This window comes from Stegostoma tigrinum, chromosome 20 (assembly GCF_030684315.1).
Source record: "Stegostoma tigrinum isolate sSteTig4 chromosome 20, sSteTig4.hap1, whole genome shotgun sequence".
Lineage (NCBI taxonomy): Eukaryota > Metazoa > Chordata > Chondrichthyes > Orectolobiformes > Stegostomatidae > Stegostoma > Stegostoma tigrinum.
Genome location: NC_081373.1, coordinates 58,185,177 through 58,203,960, shown reverse-complemented (window position 1 = coordinate 58,203,960; position 18,784 = coordinate 58,185,177). Strand labels below are relative to the sequence as shown.

Genomic DNA, 18,784 nt, shown 5'->3' with positions numbered 1-18,784 from the left:
GCCCCTATACCTCCCTTGTTCTCCATCCAAGGCCCAGCAAACTTTCAAAATCCAAACTGTACATCCTCCAACCTGGTCTACTGTGTCCATTCCTCCCGATGTGGCCTCCTCTACATCAGTGAGACCAAGTGCAGACTCAGTGACCGATTCACTCTGCACTCTGTACAGTATCATCAACAACACCTTCCAGTTGCCAACCATTTAAACCCCCTCCCACTCCCTTGATGACATATCTATCCTGGGCATCCTCCAGTGCCCCACACAAGCTGGAGAAACCGCACCTCATATTCCGCTTTGGGAGCCTACAGCCCAAAGATCTGAGCATAGAATTCACCAGTTTCAAAATCTCCCCACTCCTGGCCTCATCCTATGTCCGGCCCTCCCTCTCATCCCTGCCTCATTGACCTGACCCAACCTGTCCATCTTCCCTCCCTCCTATCTGCCTCACCCTTCACTCTGCCCAATCCCCACTACCCCATACCTGCATCCACTATCACCATCTCAACTACATTCTCCCAGCCCCACCCTTCCTCCCTCTATTTATTTCCTAGCTCCATTCCCCTCCACAGTTCTGATGAAGGGTCCCAACCCTAAGCCCTGACTTTCCTGCTCCGCTGATGCTGTCTGACCTGCTGTATTCCTCCAGCTCCACATTGTATTGACTCTGACTCCAGCATCAGCAGTTCTTACTATCTCTGAATGGAATTTGAATGTTGCAATTTGAATTATTGCAAGGGAAATGGAATAGAAAACTAGGGAGGTTTTGCTGTAACTATATTGAGTGAGACCACATCTGGAGGACTGTGCACAGCTTTGATCTGCTAATTTGAAAATAAGCTTCAGAGACAGTACACTTGTGTGATTTTTATGATGAAAAGGCTTATCTGATTAGTTTAGATTCCCTACAGTGTGGAAACAGGCCCTTTGGCCCAACAGGTCCACATCGCCCCTTGCAGCATTCCACCCAGACCCATCCCCCTATAACCCATACACCCCGAACACTATGGGTAATTTAGCATGGCCAATCCACCTAGCCTGCACATCTTTGGACTGTGGGAGGAAACCAGAACACCTGGAGGAAACCCATGCAGACACAGGGAGAATGTGCAAACTCCACATAGACAGTTGCCTGAGGCTGGAATCGAACCCGGGTCCCTGGTGCTGTGAGGCTGCAGTGCTAGCCACTGAGCCACTGTGCCGCCCCAAACTGTTCTGATGAAGAACGGTTGAACGGGTTAAACTTGTACACAAAATAGAAAAATATTTAGAAAAATATGGCATGATTTTACTGAAACAATAAAGACCTTGAGTGGACTAGATAGAGAGGATAACTACAAAATGTTTTATCGCTGAAGGAGATTACAAACTAATGAATGTGGTTTAAGCCTCCCTTTACAAACACAGATGGGAGAAATATTTTTCTCAATGGGTCATTACCGCACAGAATTCCATTCCTGAGATTGCATTGAATATAGATTCATAAATTCAAGCCATGCAGAAAAGGCCTTTTGGCCCATCAAGTTTGCAACAACATAATGAAACCACTAAAAGTGCACTAATCCCAGTTTCCTGCACTTGTCCCATTTCCTTGAATGTTATGATATTTGAAGTACTCATCCAAATAGTTTTTAAAGGTTATAAGGTTTTTAGCCTCCGCTATCCTCCTCGGCAGTTCATTCCTGATTCTCATTATTCACTGAGTGAAAAAACATTTTCCCAAATCCCCTCTGAATGACTTGCCCCTTACCCAAAAATCATGCCCTCTCATGGTTGACTTCACAATCAAGGGGAACAGCTGCTTTCCGTTTGCCCTGCCCATGACCCCATCATCCTATATATTTCAATCTTGTCCCTTTCAGTCTTCTATGCTCTAGAGAAAACAATCCAAGTCTATCTAATCTCTCCTTAAAGTTCAATTTCTCCATTCCAGGCAACATCCTGGTGAACCTCCTCTGAGTATTTTAAAATGTTTCAGAAAAGATGTGGTGGGTACTCAGAGTAAGTAATTACTTACTCACAGCAAAGTAATTAGTTGGATAACATTGTAATGCCAGAGTTTTGAGAAACAGTTAAAAGAACTTCTTTTAAAAAGATAATAAAATGTGAGGCTGGATGAACACAGCAGGCCAAGCAGCATCTCAGGAGCACAAAAGCTGACGTTTCGGGCCTAGACCCTTCATCAGAGAGGGGGATGGGGTGAGGGTTCTGGAATAAATAGGGAGAGAGGGGGAGGCGGACTGAAGATGGAGAGAAAAGAAGATAGGTGGAGAGAGTATAGGTGGGGAGGTAGGGAGGGGATAGATCAGTCCAGGGAAGACGGACAGGTCAAGGAGGTGGGATGAGGTTAGTAGGTAGGAGATAGGGGTGCGGCTTGGGGTGGGAGGAAGGGATGGGTGAGAGGAAGAACAGGTTAGGGAGGCAGAGACAGGTTGGACTGGTTTTGGGATGCAGTGGGTGGAGGGGAAGAGCTGGGCTGGTTGCGTGGTGCAGTGCGGGGAGGGGACGAACTGGGCTGGTTTAGGGATGCGTTTGGGGAAGGGGAGATTTTGAAGCTGGTGAAGTCCACATTGAAACCATTAGGCTGCAGGGTTCCTAGGCAGAATATGAGTTGCTGTTCCTGCAACCTTCGGGTGGCATCATTGTGGCATTGCAGGAGGCCCATGATGGACATGTCATCTAAAGAATGGGAGGGGGAGTGGAAATGGTTTGCGACTGGGGTGTGCAGTTGTTTGTTGCGAACCGAGCGGAGGTGTTCTGCAAAGTGGTCCCCTGCAACCGCAGGAAATGCTACACTTGCCCCCACACCTCCTCCCTCACCCCTATCCCAGGCCCCAAGATAACCATTATCTCTTCTTTTAAAAAGAAGTGGTTTTAGCAAGCCAACAAAATTATAGATCAGTAAATTTAACACCAGAGCTGGGAGAAATTTTATTTGAACAAGGTAACCATGGTAAAGTGACAGATGTAATTTACATGGATTCCCAAAAGGACTTTGACAGAACGCTGCAGAATACATTGATGAATCTCATGAGAAAATGAGAAATCAAGTGGCAAAGAAGTTGCCACAGCACAAATAGTCAGCTTAGTGAACTTTTATTAGCATTGGGAAAAAGTTAGAAATATAATAGCTTTCAGTCAAGAGACAAACTCAATAGTCCTCCTTTCTAAAGTAGGCTGTTTCAGGAAATCATCCTGAATGCATGTTGAAATATATTATCTCAATAGAAATGTATAAGGTGCAAATTCATTTTGAGACAACATGTTTAGAAATGAGGGAAAATTCTATCTCCTTGTCATCTGGTAGCATTCGTTCATAAAGCTGTCTCCTGCCTGTCATGTTGAATGATTTTCTTGATGATATATCTGTGAGGGAATTGGAAAGCAATGCTGCTATCAAGGCAGAAAGGCCTCCTGCCTATCACACAAATGAATGACATGGTGCATGAATTCATAATAGGCAACAAAGAGATGGCAGACCAGTTGAACAAATACTTTGGGTCTGTCTTCACTGAGGAGGACACGATAACAGTCTGGAAATGCTAGGGCTCAAAGGGTCAACCATGAAGGAAGAACTGAAGGAAATTGTTATTAGTCAGGAAATAATATTCGGGAAATTAATGGGAATAAAACTAATAAGTCCCCAGGGTCTGATGCTCTGCATCTCAGAGTACTTAAGGAAGTATTCCTAGAGTGGACAAGGGTGAATCAGTGAATGTTATGTATTTGGACTTTCAAAAGTTTTTTGACAATGTTCTGCACAAGAGATTAACAAGTAAAATTAAAACCCATGGTATCAGAGATAACGTATTAATGAAGATAGAGAACTGGTTGGCAGACAGGAAGCAGAGAGTTGAATTAAGTGGGCCCTTTCCAGAATGGCAAGTGAATGGGAACCAATGCAGGAAGTTCAAACCCCCTACCCCCAACAAAAATGAGGACAGAGTCCCCCTGGTCCTCACATACCATGCCACCAACCTCTGCATCCAGTACATCATCCTCCACCACTTCTGCCACCTACAATCCGACCACAGCACCATAGAGATATTCTCTTCCCCACCGCATCTGCCTTTCATAGGGACCTCTCATTCCGCGGCTCCCTCGTTTGCTCCACACTCCCCGCCACCCCTGGCACCTTTCCCTGAAACTGTAGGAGGTGCTATACCTGCCCCTACACCGCCATCCAAGGCCCACATTTACTACATTGTACTCCATCTGCTAAATTTGTGCCGATTCACTGAACCTACTCTTTACAGACTGTCTGCATCCTTTTCACAAATTATTTTCCCATATATCTTAGTGCCATCTGCAAGAATCGCAAGCATACATTTAACCCCCTCATTTAAATCATTGACACAGATTGTAAGTGGCTGAAGGTCCTGCGCCAAACACTATGGCTTTCTACTGGTTATAGTTTGCCTAATCAAAGTCGGGGCAGCAGTGGGAGAAAAACAAAACAAACCTTCACAGAATCTAGAGGTAGAACTCCTGAGGTGATGTCAGGATTCAAGAACTCATGCATGACAAGGGCATTGGCTGCTTGAAGCCAACTTTAAGGTCTGAGAGTGAAGTACCAGGTGGGAGATAAAGAATAAAGTGCTTATTTTTGTGGTTTGTGGTTTTGTGGTATATATGTATATATATATATATATATATGTGTGTGTGTGTGTATTAAATGTACATAGGGAGAAAGAAATCTGATTTGTTGAGTGGTGGGTAAGTTTGAGTGAATTGTACCTGGTTTATTGCTTTAGTTGGTAAGGAACACAATGGCAGGAGAACTTGGCCCCATAGAATGCTCCTTCTGCAAGATGTGGGAAGTCTGGGACACTTCCAGTGTCTGTGATGACTATGTGACAGGACATATGTTCACCTGCAGCTACTGATTGACCAGATGGAACATTCTTGATGCTGAGGATGTCATGGATAGCATGGTTATTGAGCTGGTCACAACACCAGAAAGGGCTACACAGAAAGAAAAGAGTTCAGTGAACATTGGAAAGACTAGTAAGTGTGAGCAGGCAATGCAGACATGACCAAACACGTGGATGAAGGTGGAGCAGTGGATGTGGTATACTTGGATTTATGTAAGGCGTTTGATAAGGTTCCCCATGGTAGGCTCTTGCAGAAAATAAGGAGACATGGGATAGGAGGAAATGAGGCAGATTCAATTCAGAATTGACTGATCCTTAGAAGACAAAGGGTGGTGGTGGATGGAATGTATTCAACATGGTGCTCAGTTATGAGTGGTGTACCACAAGGATCAGTTCTGCGTCCTCTTCTATTTGTGTTTTAGGTAAATGATTTGGATGAAGGAGTGAAAGGGTGGATTAGTAAGTTCGCGGATGATACGAAGGTGGGTCATATTGTGGACAGTGCGAAGGGCTGCTCTAGCTTACAGAGACATTACTAGGATGCAGAGCTGGGCTGAGAAGTGGCAGATGGAGTTTAACCCTGAAAAGTGTGAAGCGATTCATTTTGGAAGGACAAACTTGAAAGCAGAATACAGGGTTAATGGAAAGATTCTTGGCAGTGTGGAGGAACAGAGACATCTTGGGGTTCATGTTCACAGCTCCCTGAAAGCTGCCACCCAGGTGGATAGAGTTGATAAGAAGGTGTATGGTGTGTTAGCTTCCATTAATAGAGGGATCAAGTTCAAGAGCCGTGAAGTTATGGTCCAGTTATACAAAAGCATGTTTCAGCCACATCTAGAGTATCGTGTCCAATTCTGGTCACCTCATTACAGGAAAGATATGGAGGCATTGGAAAAGGTGCAGAGGAGATTTACCAGGATGTTGCCTGGAATGGAGGGAAGGTCTTACGAGGAAAGGTTGAGAGAGCTAGGGCTTTTCTCTTTAGAATAACAAAGGCTGAGAGGTAACTTGACAGAGATGTACAAAATAACCAGAGGTATAGATAGAGATGACAGCTAGAGGCTTTTTTCCAAGGGTGGAGAGGGGACATAATTTTAAAGTGAGTGGAGGTAGATACGGGAGAGACGTCAGAGGTAGGTTCTTTACTCAGAGAGTGGTAGGGGCATGGAATGCATTGCTGGAGAGGGTAATGGAGTCGGCCTCATTAGGGGCATTTAAGTGGCTATTAGATAGGCATATGAATGATAGTATAAGGTAGGGTTGGAGATTAGATAGATCTTAGGATTCAAGTAAAAGTTCAGCACAACATTGTGGGCCGAAGGGCCTGCACAGAGCTCTACTGTTCTATGTTCCAATGCAGGAGACCCCTGTGGCTATTCCTCTCTCAGACTGATATACTGTTTTGGATATTGCTGCAGTGATGGCCTGTCAGGGAAAAGCAGGAGCAGCAGTTCGGTTTGTGACACCATGGTTGACTCTGCTGCACTGCAGGGCATGAAAAAGACTGGAGAGCTTTCGTAATGGGGGATTCAATTGGAAAGGGAATGAACAGGCAATCTGTGGCAGCATGAAAGACTTTCAAATTATATGTTACATTCCTGGTATCAGGGTCAGGGGTGTCTCAGAGAGGCTGAAGGATATTCTGAAGGGGGTGGGCGAGCAGCCAGCAGTCATGGTACATATTGGTACCAACGACATGAGTTAAAAAACAAATGAGGTCCAGTAATAGGAATTTAGAGAGTTAGGTAGTATATTGGGGGACTCAATTACCACGGGTCATGAGTTCAAAGTGAGAGGATGAAAGTTTGAGGGAGATATGCATGGAAAGTTCTTTACGCAGAGGGTGGTGGGTGCCTGGAATGCGTTGCCAGCAGAGGTGGTAGACGCAGACACGATAGTGTTTTTTAAGATGTACCTGGACAGGTACGTGGATGGGCAGGGAGCAAAGGGATACAGACCCTTAGAAAATAGATGACAGGTTTAGACAGAGGATCTCGATCTGTGCAGGTTTGGAGGGCCGGAGGGCTGTGCTGTAATTTTCTTTGTTCTTTGTATGAAAGAGGACTGCTAAGGTTGCAATTTCTCGATTACTTCTGGTGCCATGTGCTATTGAATATAGAAATAAGATGATAGGTCAGATGAACACGTGGCTAGAGGGCTAGTGTATGAGGGAGGGCTTTAGATTTTTTGGATCACTGGGACAATATCTGGAGTAGTTGGGATGTGTACAAGCTGGATGTGTTGCACCTGAACTGAATGGGTCCATTATCATTGCTTGGGAGATTTCCTTATGCTGTTGGGGAGGTTTTAAACTGATTTGGTGGGAGGGTTGGACACAGCATCGATGTAAAATAGGGAGCAACGTTCTGTCATACATAAAGCTAAGTCTAGGACATGCCAGCACGTGGAGAAGACATGGGCAGGATAAGACAGATGGGAGATCTACAAAGCTAAATTGTATCTATTTTAATGCAAGGAGCCTGACTGAATGAACTTAGAGCATTTTATCAGCACAAGGGAACATGCTGCAGTTACTGAGACATGGTTAAAGGAAGGCAGGACTGGCAGCCCAACATCCCAGGGTATAGAAGTTTCACACATGATGGGGGTGATGTAAGAGAAGTGGGGTCATTCCATTATTGAAAAAGACCATTGTCACTGTAGCAATCTTAGAAGGCTCCTTAAATGATGAGAAACAAAAAAAGGGTGATCACTTTGCTGGGGTTACACAACAGGCTTCTTAAATTCAGGAGGAAATACAGGAGCAGATATGTATACAAATCAGAGAGAGGTGCAAGAGGATTAGGTTTATAGTAGTGGGGGATTTCCACTTTTCTGACATGCACTGAGATCATCTCACTGTGAAAGGAATAGATCAGGTGGAGATTCTAAAGTGCACTCAGGAGAAATTTATGTTGGTGAAGAAGTTAGCATGTTCAAGAAAGGTCAGTGTCAAAAAGGCAAAAAGACTATATGACAGACAGAACATTGAAAGGAAATGTCAACGCAAAGTGTTCAAACCTCCCCTAGTTCTTAGTAACTGCTATCTTAGTAAATCCTAACCACATTTTTGCCCAAATCAGTAAAATAAGTCCATGTTAGCTCAACATTGACAGAAGAATAAAGTCTGCAGCTCCGGAAGATGATGAGATTTCTGGAGAACGTTAAGCTTTGGACCATGAGATCACTGTTATCTGTTGCTTGTTTTTCTCTCTCTATAAATATCCTGTAACTCTGCATTGCTGCAGAGCGTTCAGTATCTAACCTTTGTTAGGTCTCCGTGATATCACAAATAAAAAGTTCTGTTTACCTCAAAGTCTGACAGCTGCAATTCGGTTATTCGCGTATTAGAAGAAATTCTCTAACAATATACTCATACTTAGATAGTGCCACTAAAGATGAAGCAGTGCCAGTCAAATGGTTGAAGTGTCAGTGGGCAAACAGTTTGGGGATAGTGAACCTAACTTCATCAGCTTTGAAGTTATTGACTTGAGGAAGGATAATACAGTTAAGTATCTAAATTGGGTAAAGGCTATATTTCAGTATCACTAGATAGGATATGGCAAATGTCGACTGGGAGCAGCGACTTTGCAGGTAAGTCTGCATTTGGAAAGTAGGAGTCTTTTACAAGTAATATAGTAAGAATTCAGGGCCAACATGTTCTTCTAAGAGTGAAGGCAGCAATTCCAAGGAACTCTGGATGTGAAGGGATATTCAAAAGTATGACAAAGAAAAAGAACAAAGCATTGGCCAAATACAGAATATTAAAAACAGAGGAGGCCCTTTAAGTGTATAGATATGTAGGGGTGCTCAACATTATTAGGAAGCCAAAGGTAGGTCATGAAATAACTTCAGCAGATTGGATTAAGCAAATCTCCAAGGCACTTTCGAAGTAAATTTAGAGTAAGAGGATTACCAGGTGATGTGTGGGGCTGATGCAAGACGAGAGGATAATCTATGTGTGGAGCCAAAGCGAATGGGTAAGGTCTTAACTGAATATTTCTCATTGGTATCCACAAAGGGGAAAAACATTGGAGCTGGAGATTTCAGTTGGTATGGTGAGATTCTAGAGCATGTCAAGATCAATAAGTGGAAAAGGTTGTAGATGTATTAACATGCATAAAGCTGATGAGATGAATCCCAGGCTGCTGTGGGAAGCTAGGTAGGAAATTGCTGGGGCTTTGGCAGACATATTTAATACCTCACTGGCCACAGGTGAAGTGCCAGATGACTAGTGGAATATTAATGTAGTTCCTTTGTTCAAGTTGAGCAGCAGGGATACACCAGGTAATTACACACCAGTTAGTGTGACGTCCATGTCTGGGAAATCATTGGAACAATTCTGAGAGACAGAATTAGTCAACTTTTGGAAAGACAGAGTTTGATCAGGGATGGTCAGCACGGATTTGTTGGACGGAGTTCCTGTCTGACTAACTTTTTAAAGGTTTTTTTTGAAAAGTTAGCTAAACATAAGATTTGTGCATTTAATGTGGTTTTTATGGACTTCAGTAAAGCTTCTGACAAGGTCCCACAGAAAGGCTGATCTAAAAGATAAGAGCCCATGAGATCCAAGGCAAGTTGGCAAATTGGATCCAAAACTGGCTTGCAAACAGGAGGCAAAGATTTTATGATGGTGTCTGAGTTGGGGTCTTGAACTGGTGCTCAGTCACTCTGTGTATTTCTTTTCTTTTTTCTTCATTTTTTTTCTTTCTACTTACATCTCATCCTTGGATGACATTGGTGGCAGTGAGTTGAGTCCCAGCATGGACTCAAGTTGAAGCCAGTTAAGATGACAGCAGAGTGGCAGGGCAAAATACGGGCTCTAGAGCCTAGGAGCCCAACATTCATCTGTTCTGTGCGCTTTTACCTTTTTGCTTTCTCTGCCTTTTTGTTCATTTTAACCATATTTACTTTGTGTGGAGAGCTTGGATGGCCACAAGGTAACCAATGCATTGGAGACAAAGTTTGCTCCCATGGCTGTGGCGGCAGAGGGAGTTAAGTTTGTTCTCCCTGCACATACTGGCAAGTTTGGGCCCAGTTCTTGGTGTGGACCTGGGAACTATAATGGGGGCTGCATTACCAAGATCAGCCCAGAGTGTAGCCAGTTGAGACAAAGTAGCACTGAAGAATGGTGACATGATCCTGCAGCAGCAGTGCAGTGAAGGGGCTCAAGGCTGGCTGACTACTTCAGGCTGATGATGGATTCAGTGACGGGGGGCCCAGATCCAGGCCCCTGGCTAATATGAAAGACTACAGTGCTGAACTTTTGACTTTATTTCTTTATTTTTCTACTTTTTAACCAAATATTTTGTACCTAGGTACCTTTGTACCTAAAATGATGCCAGAGAATGGTAACTTTTTACAATTTTCATTGTACTCCCGTATGCCTGTACTTGAGTACATATGAGAAAGAAACCTGGTCCTAATGCTGAAGGGTTGTTTTTGTAATTGGAAGCCTGTGAGCAGTGGTGTACCACAGGAATCAGTGTTGGGAACCTTGTTGTTTATTATGTACAATAACAACTTCGATATGAATATAGAAGGTATAATTAGTAAATTTGCAGATGATACCAAAATTGGTTGTAATAGTGAGGAGGATGGTTTCAGATTACAGTCTGATATTGATCAGCTGGTAAATTGGGCAGAGAAATGACAGGTGGAATTTAATCCTCATCAGTATGAGGTGTTACATTTTGAGAGGCCACATACAGGAAGGAGATACACAATGATTGGTAGGTCCCTGTCGTGTATTGAGGAACAAAGGGACCTTAATGTGCAAGTCCATAGATCACTGAAAATGTCAGCACAGGTAGACAGTGTGGCGAAGAAGACATATGGAATGATTGTTTTCATTAGCCAGAATGAAAAATAGAGGAACAAGGAAGTCTTGTTACAACTTTATAAAATACGGGTAGGCCAGAGATGGAATACTGTGTGCTGTTCTGTTCACCACAGTATTGGAAAGATGTAGGGTCTAGGCCCAAAATGTCAGCTTTTGTGCTCCTGAGATGCTGTTTGGCCTGCTGTGTTCATCCAGCTCCACACTTTATTATATTGGAAAGATGTAATTACACAGGAGAGGGTATACGTGAGAGTCACCAGGATGTTTTCTGGGATGGTATGTCTAAGTTATGAAGAGAGACTAGATAAGAGAAATATTCTCTATTCTCTATTCTAGAGAAAATGGGCCTAATTTGTATTATCTCTCCTCACAATTTTACCCCTGAAATTCAGATTATATTCTCTCCCAGGCCAATAATTTTTCCTTCCAAAGGTCTGCTCCCCGGATCTGCTCACTGTATTCCAATGGGATCGCACTGGGGTTTTGTATGACTGCAGCATAACTTCTGCATCCTTGTACTCTAGTCCTCTAGGTGTAAAAGTGAGCATTTCTTGATGATTTTCTGCACCTGTTATGACATTTTAAAAATCTATGCACCTGAACTTTGGACATCCACTGTATTTAACTTCATAACAACTAGAAAGTGTCTTTTTTTAAATCCTTTTTTCTGTTCAAAATAGACAACCTCTCACTCACTTGCATCGAACTCCATCTGCTGCAGCTTTGCTCATTCACTTAGTCCATCATAGCAACTAGAAAGTGTCTTTTTTTAAATCCTTTTTTCTGTTCAAAATAGACAACCTCTCACTCACTTGCATCGAACTCCATCTGCTGCAGCTTTGCTCATTCACTTAGTCCATCATAGCTCTGTAATTTTACACTTTTAATCCACACTGCTATCAATGCTATCAAGGCCATCTAACTTTGCGTCATCAGCAAATTTGGATGCATGATTCTCTACGTGATTATCCAAGTTGTTAATAAATAATGTGAATAACTGAGGCTCTAACACAGATCCTTGTGGGACATCTGGTCACATTCTGCCAATTTGAAAATCTATCCATTATCCCGACTTTCTGTCAACTGTCAGTAAATCAATGTCGTAAACATGTCAGTAATTTGCCCTCAGTTCCGTGGCTTCTACCTTAGTGGACAGTCGCTCATATGGGACTTTATCAAATACTTTCTGGAAGCCCATTTCAACAATTCTGTCTCTCTGTGATTAACTAAAATTTTTTCAAGGTGTTCAGTTGCTCCATACTTGATTATGGACTCCAACAATTTCCCTATGATAGATGCTATACTAACTGGTCTGTTATTCCCCAATTTCCTCTTTCACCCTTTTAAATAATTGGAGTGGCTTGTGCAATTTTCTAATCTACATAGGCGTCTCCTGGATCCAGGGAACTAAGAGTTGGCACGGTGACTCCGTTGTTAGCACTGCTGTCTCACAGTGCGAGGGACCCGGGTTTGATTCCAACCTCTGTGTGGAGTTTGCACATTCTCCCTGTGACTGTGTGTGTTTCCTCTGGGTGTTTTGGTTTCCTCCCACAGTCCAAAGATGTGCAGGCTAGGTGGATTGGCTGTGCTAAATTGCCCATAGTGTTCAGGGGTGTGTAAATTAGATGGGTTATGGGGGAATGGGTCTGGGTGGGATACTCTGAGGGTCAGTGTGGGCTCATTGGGCCAAAGGGCCTGTTTCCACACTGTAGGGATTCCATACTCTAATGATGATAAGGTGGGTTTGTTTTATCTGGAGTAGGGAGGGCTATGGGGGGATCTGACTGAGGCATGCTAAATTATGTCAGGCATGGACAGGATAGATCTTGACAACCTCTTCTCCAAAGCTGATGTGTCTAAGGCCAGAGGGCATATGCTTATCATGAGGAGAAAATGTTTTAGAGGAGACCTGAGGAAAGTTTTTTTACCCAGAGGGTGGTAGAATGGAATGTGCTACCTGAGAGGGTGGTTGGAGGGATATACTGTAAAACCATAAGACAATAAGAAACAGGAACTGGAGTAGGCTGTTTGGCCCCCAGAATCTGCTCTGCCAATCAATATGATTATGGCTGACCAGATATCCTTCATGTCCACTTTCCTGCCCATTCCCCTACTGATCAAGATCATTTCAGAAGTATCTGGGCGAGCACTTGAAATGCCAGGGTATAGTAGTCTATGGGCCATTTGCAGATAAATGAGATTAGTACAATTTGGTGTTTGTTGGTTGGCATAGGCATAAGACCATAAGACAAAGGAGTGGAAGTAAGGCCATTTGGCCCATCGAGTCCACTCCGCCATTTAATCATGGCTGATGGGCATTTCAACTCCACTCCCTGCACTCTCTCCATACTGGCATACTGGGCTGAAGGGCCTATCTCAATGCAGTATGGCTCTATGACTTTAAAACCATTTCTTCCTACTCTGTGCTGGCTAACAAACCAGTTCTGAGTCCATACTAACATGTCAACCCTGTAGAACACCACATCTACCAGTTACCCTTCAAATAAGGGTTATTTCCTCAAAAAAGATAATAAATTAATTTAAGGCAATGTCATTTTCATAAAACCATATTCACTCTGCCAGATCATGTCACATTTGAGATTGTAGACTTGCTTTGCCAAGCTGGTGTGTTTCGTCACCCTACTAGGGTTGATATTCTGTCCCGCTTGTTATTTATATGCCTTGGTTTTCTGGGGCTGGTTGGCATTATCTCCGTTCTGTTTGTCAGTGGTTTTAAATCGGGTCCAGCTCATTGTGTTTGTTGATGGAGTTCTGGTTGGAATGCCAGGCCTCCAGGAATTCCCTGACATGTCTCTATTTGGCCTGTGATATTCTATGAGTGTGACAACACATCTGTAATAGCACAAGTCAAAAAGAAATGTCAGGGAATTCCTGAAAGCCTGGCTTTCCAACCGAAACTCCCCAAACAAACATGTTGAACTGGACCTGATATATAAACCACCGAAAAACAGAACCAGAAGTAATATCAACCCCCCCAGCAAACCAAGTCATTTCAATAACAAGCAGGACAGAACGCCAAAGCTTCACCAGAGGCGCATGGATGATGCTACCTAGCAAGATGACCAAATGTCTACAATCAAACACAGTGGCCTGGCAAGCAAGCACCTCAACCTGAGCTACAAAACTTCTCAAAAACTTTATGCATCACATTTTGCTCGGAATTCTGCCACAATCTCCCTGATAAAGGAGGCAAATATCTTCCCTTTGCCAGTTGTAAGGTTAACTGGGCTGTAGTTCCTTGCTTTATGTCTCCCTCCATTATTGAATAGAACAGTTGTAGTTGCTATTTTCCAATTAGTTGGTACGCTTTCAGATTCTAAGAAAGCTGTTGTTTGTGATATATGTAAATAATTTGGAGGAAGCTGTAGGCGGTCTGATCAGCAAGTTTGCAGATGACACTAAGATTGGTGGAGTAGCAGATAGTGAGGGGGACTGTCAGAGATTAAAGCAAAATATAGATAGACTGGAGAGTTGGGCAGATAAATGGCAGATGGAGTTCAATCCGGGCAAATGCGAGGTGATTCATTTTGGAAGATCTAATTCATGAGCGAACTATAGAGTAAATAGAAAAGTCCTGGGGAAAATTGATGAACAGAGAGATCTGGGTGTTCAGGTCCATTGTTCCCTGAACGTGACAACGCACGTCAATAGGGTGGTCAAGAAGGCATACAGCATGCTTTCCTACATTGGACGGGGTATTGAGTACTGGAGTTGGCAGGTCATGTTGCAGTTGCATAGGAATTTGGTTCAGCCACATTTGGAGTACTGTGTACAGTTCTGGTCGCCACATTACCAAAAGGATGTGGATGCTTTGGAGAGGGTGCAGAGGAGGTTCACCAGGATGTTGCCTGGTATGGAGGGTGCTAGCTACGAAGAGAGGTTGAGTAGATTAGGATTATTTTCATTAGAAAGACAGAGATTGAGGGGGGCCCTGATTGAGGTCTACAAAATCATGAGGGGTATATATAGGGTGGATAGCAAAAAGCTTTTTCCCAGAGTGGGGGACTCAATTACGAGGGGTCATGAGTTCAAAGTGAGAGGAGGAAAGTTTAAGGGAGATATGCGTGGGAAGTTCTTTACACAGACGGTGGTGGGTGCCTGGAATGCGTTGCCAGTGGAGGTGGTAGACGCAGACACGTTAGCGTCTTTTAAGATATATTTGGACAGGTACATGGATGGGCAGGGAGCAAATGGACACAGACGGTTAGAAAATAGATGACAGGTTAGACAGAGGATCTTGATTGGTGCAGGCTTGGAGGGCCGAAGGGCCTGTTCCTGTGCTGTAATTTTCTTTGATCTTTGTTCTTTGTTGTAGGAATTTGGTGTGTCCAAATTACCTGTCATGTTCCCTACATTGGAAGTCACCATTGTCTCCGAGAACCATAGGACTACTCTCTCATTACAAAGAGGCGACTGGTGATTGTTTGACCTGAAGATCACAGTGCCACAGGTGAATGGAGAGGTTTAGAAAGTGGGACCTTCATGATGACCTCACTCAGCCAGTAGCTGAATTGAATCAGTGCTGTTGGCATCACAGTATTGCAAGCTTACCATCCAACTAACTGAGCTCACCAATCTCAGAACACATATTGAACTTCAGAAAGATGGCATTGGCTGTGAGGCACTTTCAGATGTCCATTTGTGATTAAAAGAACCAACCACGTGCTGATTTACTGTTTCATTCTAACCATTATCTGGCTGGCCAATGTATTTCAGTCTGGGGAAAATTCTAAGGATTGGTAAATGCAGCAATGCAATTTGCTGTGCAGAATTGTTAATTCTGAAACAATTGTTACAAAATAAAGTTCACAGGATTTGAGAATATTTGCTTATAATGATATCTTAGATTTCTTTTTAATGGAAAGCAAATTGGCATCAATTGAATATATTTTAAGCAAAGCATATCTGTTCATTAGGGAAATCATGCAACTGTACTTAACAATTATTGTGATGTAACCCAGTCTGTTTATTTCAAAGATAACCTAATTGTCTCTCTAGGGTTTACAGCTGCTTTAATAAGAAATTGTTTGAATGTTACAAAGTTTTAAAGAGTACTCAGAAACACTCTAGGTTGCGACCAAAGAGGGGGCCAAAAGTACAGATTCAAAATGCATGGGCAAGTAACAGGCTTAGTGTATGCAATTTATTATCCTGTGCTGGCAGTTATTGGTATTCCAGGTAAGATTTTGTCATAAATTAAACATTTTGAAGAATTCATGGTATTGTTTGAATTGCATCCCTCTGACTCTAGAAAATTTCTTGTGCTTAATTCCCCCTGCTTTGATACCAGCAATTCAACATGCACTGTCAACTTTCTGTTATTTGTCTGATGTGATGCTATACAAATGTTAAAGAAGTGCATACCCTCCCAGCAGAAATAATAGAATGCAGTTTTTGTCACTCGCAATGAATTTGAAGTAGTGATTCTATATGGATATACAGTATTACCATAGGGTGACTCATATTCCTGAGTGTCGTGTTTCAATATATACGGGCAAAGTTCTAGCTTGGTCTGATAAATGGTAAGTAATATTCATATCACACAAGTGTAAGTCAATGACTGTCTCCAACAAGAATGATATAACCTTGACATTGCCTGTATTGAATTGCTTGGGTTGTTTTCTTTCGAGCAGAGCCTGAAAAGAGACCTGATGGCACTGTATAAGATCAAAAAAGGCATGGACATGATGGATAGAAAGAAGCTGTTCCCCTTCATTGAAAGGTCAATAACAAGCAGGCATAATTTTAAAGTGAAGATTTGGAGGAGATTTAAGAAATATATTTTTCACACAAAAGGTGGTAGGTATCTGGCATTTACTACCCGGGAGGGTAGTTGAGACAGGAATCCTCATCACACTTAAAAAAAACATGGATGAACACTTGAAATGTCATAACATTCAAAGCTATAGGCCAAGTGCTAGAAAGTGGAATGAGTATAAGTAAGCCACACTGACACAGTGGGCTGAAGGTGCTCTTCTGTGCTGTATCACTTTCAGTGCAGCACTGAGATTTCATGCTATTATCAGTGTTTCTCAACAGTAAACCAATGTTTAGCTGTGTTTCCTATTAAGTATGTGTTCCTTAAAAATCAATGTTCACAATTTGTCTGCATTTTGACAGTGACAAACTAATGAAAAACATACATTTCTTCTACTTTTGCTGAGTAAACTTAAAATTGTTTCTATATTTGCCAGGAAACCTGGTGACAATTCTGATCCTATCTCGTGGCAAGTGTGGTCTCTCTAAATGTATCACACTGTACCTCGTGGGGATGGCAGTCACAGACTTTTTGGTGCTTATCACAGCGGTGGTATTAAACAGGATCAGTGTGATTTATTTTCCAGTTCTTTTCCTCTCCACAACTCCAGTCTGTAGCCTTAAAATCACTGTGATCTACATAGTCAGAGATTGTTCAGTCTGGTTAACAGTTGTTTTTACTCTTGATCGATTTATAGCTATTTGTTGCCAGAATTTCAAAGCAAAATACTGCACAAAGAAAATGGCAACAGTTGTCATTGGAATAGTCTGTACTGTGAGCTGTGTGAAAAACTTTCCGTGGTACTTTGTATATGAGCCATTGTATATAGTTAATGGTCTCCCATGGTACTGCAACATTAAGTTAAGCTTTTACACTGAACTTGCATGGACCGCATTTGACTGGGTGGACCGGATTTTAAACCCCTGTTCCCCATTCCTTATAATGTTGATCCTCAATTTCCTGACTGTCAGAAACATTGTACTGGCCAATAAAGCCCGCAAGAGACTCCGGCTGCAGACCATCAGAGAGAATCAGATTGACCCAGAGATGGAGAGCCGAAGAAAATCGATCATTTTGCTCTTCACCATCTCAGGCAGTTTCCTACTTTTATGGACGACATATGTTATAAATTTCTTATATGTGCGATTTACAAACAGTAATTATTCAACAGGCTCCACCGGCAATAACCCAAGGTTCATTCTGCAGGAAGGTGGGAACATGTCACAGCTCCTCAGCTGTTGCACCAACACCTGCATTTATGCAGCAACACAGAGAAAATTCAGAGAAGAATTCAAAAATGCCTTAAAATATCCCCTGAAATGGATTATCAGGACATTTAAATTATGAAATCAATAAATTATTTTGCATATTTTGAGCTTGCTGTTTGCTGGTTATTACTTACTATGTAAATCTCACAATGGCTTGTTTTGCTGCTAAGATTTCACTTCTGTTCCTCTAAGATTCTGAATACTAACATTCTACAATAGACCTGGTGTGCACATTATCTGTGAGGAGAATACATGAATCTCTATTTCATTGTATTTTACAAGATCATTAATAAACATTCTCAGTTTGAAATTCCCAGATTGCTCCCTGAAATATACAGTTAAACCTGATACACCTGATTTTAAGTTATATTTTAAACTGAGAATGGAGGCTTTGCCTTAAAACTAATTTTACTTTCATACCAAGGCCATATTGCACTTAATATGCTATACAGCTACTTCTAGACTTCATATACTATTCTTATTATTAAGCCTGTCATGAAAAATATTTCTGCTTTAGGCAGAACCTTTAATTACATTCATAACTGCACAATTATCCAGTAAAAAATATTTGTACAGTTCCATGAATCTGCAATTGGACAGAGTGAGTTGTTTTCCATGGAGTAGAAAAGATTGAGAGGGGACATGATTGAGATGTATAAAAGTTTGAGGGGCATAGATAGAGTAGGCAGGAAGAAACATTTTTCCTTGATAAAGGAATCAAAGACCTGGGGCATAGATTTAAGATAATGAGCAAAAGGTTTAGAGAGAAACAGTTAATGTAGAGATTCTGATCTAACTTTTCCTCAGAAGTGAAAGAGGCTAGAAAATGTTAGTTTTGTGTCATAGACAGGGTGAGGGTGCCCAAAGCCAAAAGCAGAGGTTGCTAACATTGAGGTGACAATTGGGTGTGAATGAAACTGTGAAAGGGAGGAAATGTCAACACAGCTCAGAGCAAAGTCAACAAGACATGGCTGTATGAGCAAGTGAAATAAAACTGAAGACGACAAATAAGGGCAGGACAGAG

General features: G+C 42.3%; 1 protein-coding gene across 1 annotated transcript; it reads left to right on the top strand.

Annotated features, from left to right (window-relative positions):
• The first annotated feature begins 15,806 nt into the window (after window positions 1-15,806).
• Window positions 15,807-17,839, top strand: LOC125462068 (probable G-protein coupled receptor 139). Its single transcript, XM_048551552.1, has 2 exons — window positions 15,807-15,912; window positions 16,929-17,839. The coding sequence occupies exons 1-2, from the start codon at window positions 15,843-15,845 to the stop codon at window positions 17,837-17,839; spliced, it is 981 nt and encodes a 326-aa protein (XP_048407509.1). The 5' UTR covers window positions 15,807-15,842.
• Window positions 17,840-18,784: the final 945 nt, after the last annotated feature.